This window comes from Salvia miltiorrhiza, chromosome 1, assembly GCF_028751815.1.
Source record: "Salvia miltiorrhiza cultivar Shanhuang (shh) chromosome 1, IMPLAD_Smil_shh, whole genome shotgun sequence".
In the NCBI taxonomy this organism is placed as follows: domain Eukaryota; kingdom Viridiplantae; phylum Streptophyta; class Magnoliopsida; order Lamiales; family Lamiaceae; genus Salvia; species Salvia miltiorrhiza.
Genome location: NC_080387.1, coordinates 39,123,677 through 39,128,685, shown reverse-complemented (window position 1 = coordinate 39,128,685; position 5,009 = coordinate 39,123,677). Strand labels below are relative to the sequence as shown.

The window sequence follows — 5,009 nt, the reverse complement described above, 5'->3', positions numbered from 1 at the left end:
CACTGACCGGAGCTGGGGGCGGACAATGACAAGATCCTGGAGCTGACAGTGGCAGCACTGCCAATAGCGGGATTGTGCGAGCTGGGGAATTCCACGCAGATTATGGCTGGTGAGGTACTGCAAGGGAGCGTGTGGGCTAGGGTGCACTTAGGTTTGTAATATCTGGTAGGAATGGCAGCAACGGTTCGTCATGGGGTTCAGGATGGGGTTTAGAGGGGCTGTTGGCGGTGCATGTGAGCTACGAGGCATTGATGGTGGCGGTGTTGTAGAGGACAAGTTGGAGAAATAAGATGGAGACATGGAGAGTGGGGAAGTGAAGAAGGGATAATATTTATTACTTATAAATGTGACTTGTTTAAACGTAATTTAGATTTTTTCACAAAACTAGTGAGATTTTTCTCATAAGAACAAATAAAACATTTTATTCATTAATGGAACTTTGATTAAATGTAAATGTAAATCATACTTTTTATAAAATCTATAAGACTTTTCTAAAGAGCAAATAAAACTTTTCTTAAATGTATAAGATATTTTTTAAGAGTATATAAAACTTTTTATTCGTAAATGAGACTTCACTTTAAATGTAAATCAAACTTTTCATAAACTCAAATAAGACTTTTCTTAAGACAAATAAGACTTGTCTGGAGAACAAATAAGACTTTTCTTAAAAATAATAACATTTTTATTCAAAAAGGAAACTTTAGTTAAAAGTAAATAAAGATTTGTTATAAAATTAAATAAGATTTTTCTTAAGAGCAAATAAGACTTATCATGATCATTTTTACAAACAAATTATTTTACCAAAAAAAACAACAATTAAGAAAGTAAAATCGGCATGGATCAATGCCATTAGACTCAATAGACTGGCTGAGGATAGGTTGATTTTATATGTTGCGTTTGAAATGCAGGGGAAGGTATCGTCAAAGTAAATATGGGAGATTTCTTTTGTGTTGGAACGATCAGAGGTGAGTTCTTTTTTATGGTTATTGAAGTCAGAAATGGTTTAATTTTGAAGAGAGACTTCGAGGGAGAGGAATTCTGGTGAGATAGTGTAACAGCCTGGCTCAAGACTTGACGGCTGTCCCCACAGACCAACACGAGTCTTTTCTAGCGTGTTTTGTCCTCACTCGCACGCTCCCCGAGAAACTTCCCAGGGGGTCACCCATCCTAAAATTGTTCCAAGCCAAGCACGCTTAACCTTGGAGTTTCTTCCATGTGGGCACCAGAAAAGAAGATGCACCTTGTTGATATGAGTAGCACCTATCAAATCATTTAAGCTCTCCTCGAATATGCAGTCCCATACCTGTATATTCTCAGAATCCCTCTCGTTCGGGTGTGTTTCGGTTCAGTCCTGCGCCCCTCCGCTTAGAAGTCTCAATCGGAGCCGCTCCTTGTCCGTGCCTCTTTTGTACCGACGATCACTCCGCACTTCATCCCCAGGCGTCACAGATAGTGGATTGATCAGCTCGAGGTGCTAAAGCTGAAGTATGATGGCGTGAGAGGGTTTATGAGTCACAACGGTTGGAATTCGGTGCTGGAGGGCATTGTCGTCAGCGTACCGATTTTAGCATAGTCGTTGATGGCAGAGCAACACCTCAACATCAGGTTGAAAAAGCCTGATAAATCAATCTTCTTCTTTTTGGATGGACAAGTTGAAAAGCTCTACGTGGGCATATGTATCAGGCTGAATGGGGCGGTGGACAGATAGATGAATCATTTTTGTTCTTTTTGGATAGACAAGATCGGACGGCTTGCCGCACCCAAGTCCACCTCGTTAGAAAATAATATCAATTTTTTTTAGAAAAATAAGGAGAGAATATAAGAGTAAATTTGAATATAGAATATTCATTGTGTTGTGAGTTATAATGTAAAACAAAGTATTTCATTTTTTAGGTAAAATAAATATGTGATTGTGTACGTGTGTTGACCTATCGATAGAGTAATTAATATCTAAAGCCAAAGGTTTTATGTTTGAATCTATTGTAACACGATCTTAAATTTTTTCGTTTAGTTGTTAATTTATGAGAAAAAAATACTCCATCTGTCCTATTAAGTATGACCACATACTTTTGGGCACAATTATTAACAAAAAACATGATTAAAGAATAATCATGAGAAAAAATACTCTAAATCGGAGTCAACGATGCCGGAATCCGAAGTGGCGGGTTTCGACCGCTCTGAATCGGAGCCCATTCTATTGGAATCTGATGTGGCGGGGTTCGAACTCTCTGAATCGGAGCCCATGCTGCTGGAATCCAAAATTGATTTACATTGCAAACACCTCAAAAGATTGTTGCAAGGTGTTTGTATATGTAAATCCTGCACTACTCTAGAGATTTCTACTTACTACTGCCCACTTGATGAAGTCCTTCTATTACATCTCAATGGTTGAAAATTTCAGCTTCTTCACTTGACACCAACTGTATGAACTGTAGACTTTCCCTTACAAGTGTTTTTTCAGCCTGGATACAATGTGGTAGCATCCCACGTCTTGTGAGTTTGTCTTTGTTCATATGGGGAATTTTGTAGTCGTTCCCACCCTTAGCCTTGATTATTTCATGATGGCAGCCTTGCAAAGTGAAGAAAATATTGTTGAGCTTATCTCGTGGGTATTTCTCATAGGCAACTTTCACATTCTTTAGTAGCTCCTCCACATCACTAGCTGGTTTTTATCTTTAAATGTATGTATAGCTCTAAAGAACCCTAGATCATTCACATTTGTATTCGGCGAATTAGCTGGCTGGCATACTAGTCGGAATTTAAATCCATCAGTATTTGCAACCGCTAGAAACTCTGGATCATCAGGGTTTATGTGGGTTTGGCATTATCTTGTTGGATAAATATGTGTTTGCTTGACATCTGTGGCCACTTGGCTTTAAACATTGGGACCATCTGCCAAAAAAAGGGCTAAGTGATAAATCTGTAATAGATTCTGATAGCATTAAAAAAAAAATAGATTAGCTTATCTCTTTAATAAGGCAAGCTTTGATGATTTCCTTAGTAATGGTTGAAATTTGCCTCACTTCCATGGTACCTTTGGTTCTATTTTTTGAATTCTTTTTTGCTGCTTTTTTTGTTGTGAAATGAAAGATGCCAAACTTTCCATCAAATAGGATTGTGCCATCTATATCAATTATAAGCCTTGCTACAGCATACATAAACATAATTTTGGGAATGTACTTTGATTTGCATGTCCTATACGGTTCTACTTCATCTGGCATGAGGTAATATCTGTCCTTAGTTTTGATAAGGTAAAACCATTTCTCATCTATATGAATGGTGTAATACATGCTTTGAAATTTTATAAATCCACTTTCACCTAATAAACTAAGTTGTTGAGACTCCAAGTAAGTCTAGGCATTTCTCATCTATGTGGTTTCAGTTTTTTCTCCTTCACCCACTTGTGAATCAAAGACTTAGAGACACCTAGGTTTGTAGACATAATTCTTAAGAGCATCCACAGCGCCAAAGTCGAAGGCGGTGTCGATCCGGGGCGAAGGAGGCGGCCGCGCGCTGGAGGGGCGCCCAGATGCGAGGCGGGATCGAGGCTACAACACGGGGCGAGAGAGGAGAGGAGATGGCGCGTCCTCGGACGCGCCCAATTTAAAAAAAATACAAAAATCGGCTATTTTGGCAAAATTCGACCGTTTCCAATTTTTTTTTTAAAAAAAAAATGACCGTTGCAAATTCAACGGTTATTTTGATTTTTTATTTTTATTTTTCTTTTTTCCCCTTCTATAAATACTACTCTTCCTTCCATTCTTTCAAATTCACCAACATCTTCAACTACAATTCTCTCCCAAAAAAAATTCTCTCTTCTACATTTCCAAAGATGGATCGTGAATTCGATGAATACATGGAGCAACAAGGCGGATCGAGGGTTCCAATGATGGAGTTTGCTCCATTTTCACAAGCCTCGAATGTCTTGGCTACGGGAAATGTTCCTACGCCGGCGGCGAACGCCAACGTTCAAGAAGAGCCGGAGGAGGTGAAGCCGAAAGCCAAGGGCACCCGCGCTGCATATTCTAGCGAGGAAACCGAGCTCGTGGCAATATTGTGGGCGGAGGCAACCCACAATCCAATTTTGGGGACCTCCCAAAAGTTGCTCCAATATTGGGGAGCAATCGCCGAGAAGTTCAACGCGCTCAATACGTCGGGAGCGCCGCCGCGAAAGCCGGATCATCTCAAGTCCCACTTCGCCCGTGTCCAAAAGGAGACAAAATTCTTCGAGGGCTTCTACAACACTTGCAAGGACAATTGGGGGAGTGGTATGAGCGACGATCAAATCTTCCAACAAGCCCAAACGATGTTCGAGGCGAATTTCAAGAAGCAATTCTCCTACGTCAAAGCTTGGAAAGTGCTTCGTGACTGCCAAAGATTCACGTCGCAAGCCGGGGATGTCCACTCCGCCAAAAAGTCGAAGGGCTCCGATGGTGAAGCAACCACTACTTCTTCGGAGCTGAGTGTCACGGCGAGACCCCAAGGCCAAAAAGCGGCAAAGTGAGACAAGGGCAAGGCGAAGAAGGGAGAAGGGTCTTCGGGAGGAGGATCGGCATTCTCCGACGCCCTCGAGAAGGTGGCCGAAAGCATGAAGGAGCATGCTCTCAAAACGGGGGAAATCGCCGAGGCCAAAAAAATGCAAGCCGAGATGAAACGGGAGGAGATGGATACGAAGCTCTTGAACAAGGACACGACGGGTATGACGGATGCACAATTGGCCTTGCACAACCACCTAGTCCAAGAAGTGCTCAAGCGTCGAGGAATTATTTAAATTAGGAAATTATGTTATTTTTAATTTTATTATCGTATTTTAATTATGTTTTTAATTTTATTTAAATTATTGTAATGTAGAATTTTAATTTTAATGAAATTTGAATTTTAAAAATAAAAGTGTAGAAATATGAATTTTGTGGAAATGGAGATCTAAGCACCCACCTAAGACACAATGCATTGGAGAGGGGTGTGTCTTAGGTGGGGCCCACTCCTAAGACACCCCTCTAAGACACCAC

The 5,009-nt window shown here is 40.7% G+C and overlaps 1 protein-coding gene across 1 annotated transcript; it reads left to right on the top strand.

The window, feature by feature from the left end:
* Positions 1-3,832: 3,832 nt before the first annotated feature.
* On the top strand, positions 3,833-4,504 carry LOC131007961 (glutathione S-transferase T3-like). The gene has a single exon (XM_057934872.1). It carries the CDS (start codon positions 3,833-3,835, stop codon positions 4,502-4,504), a length of 672 nt encoding a protein of 223 aa, XP_057790855.1.
* Positions 4,505-5,009: the final 505 nt, after the last annotated feature.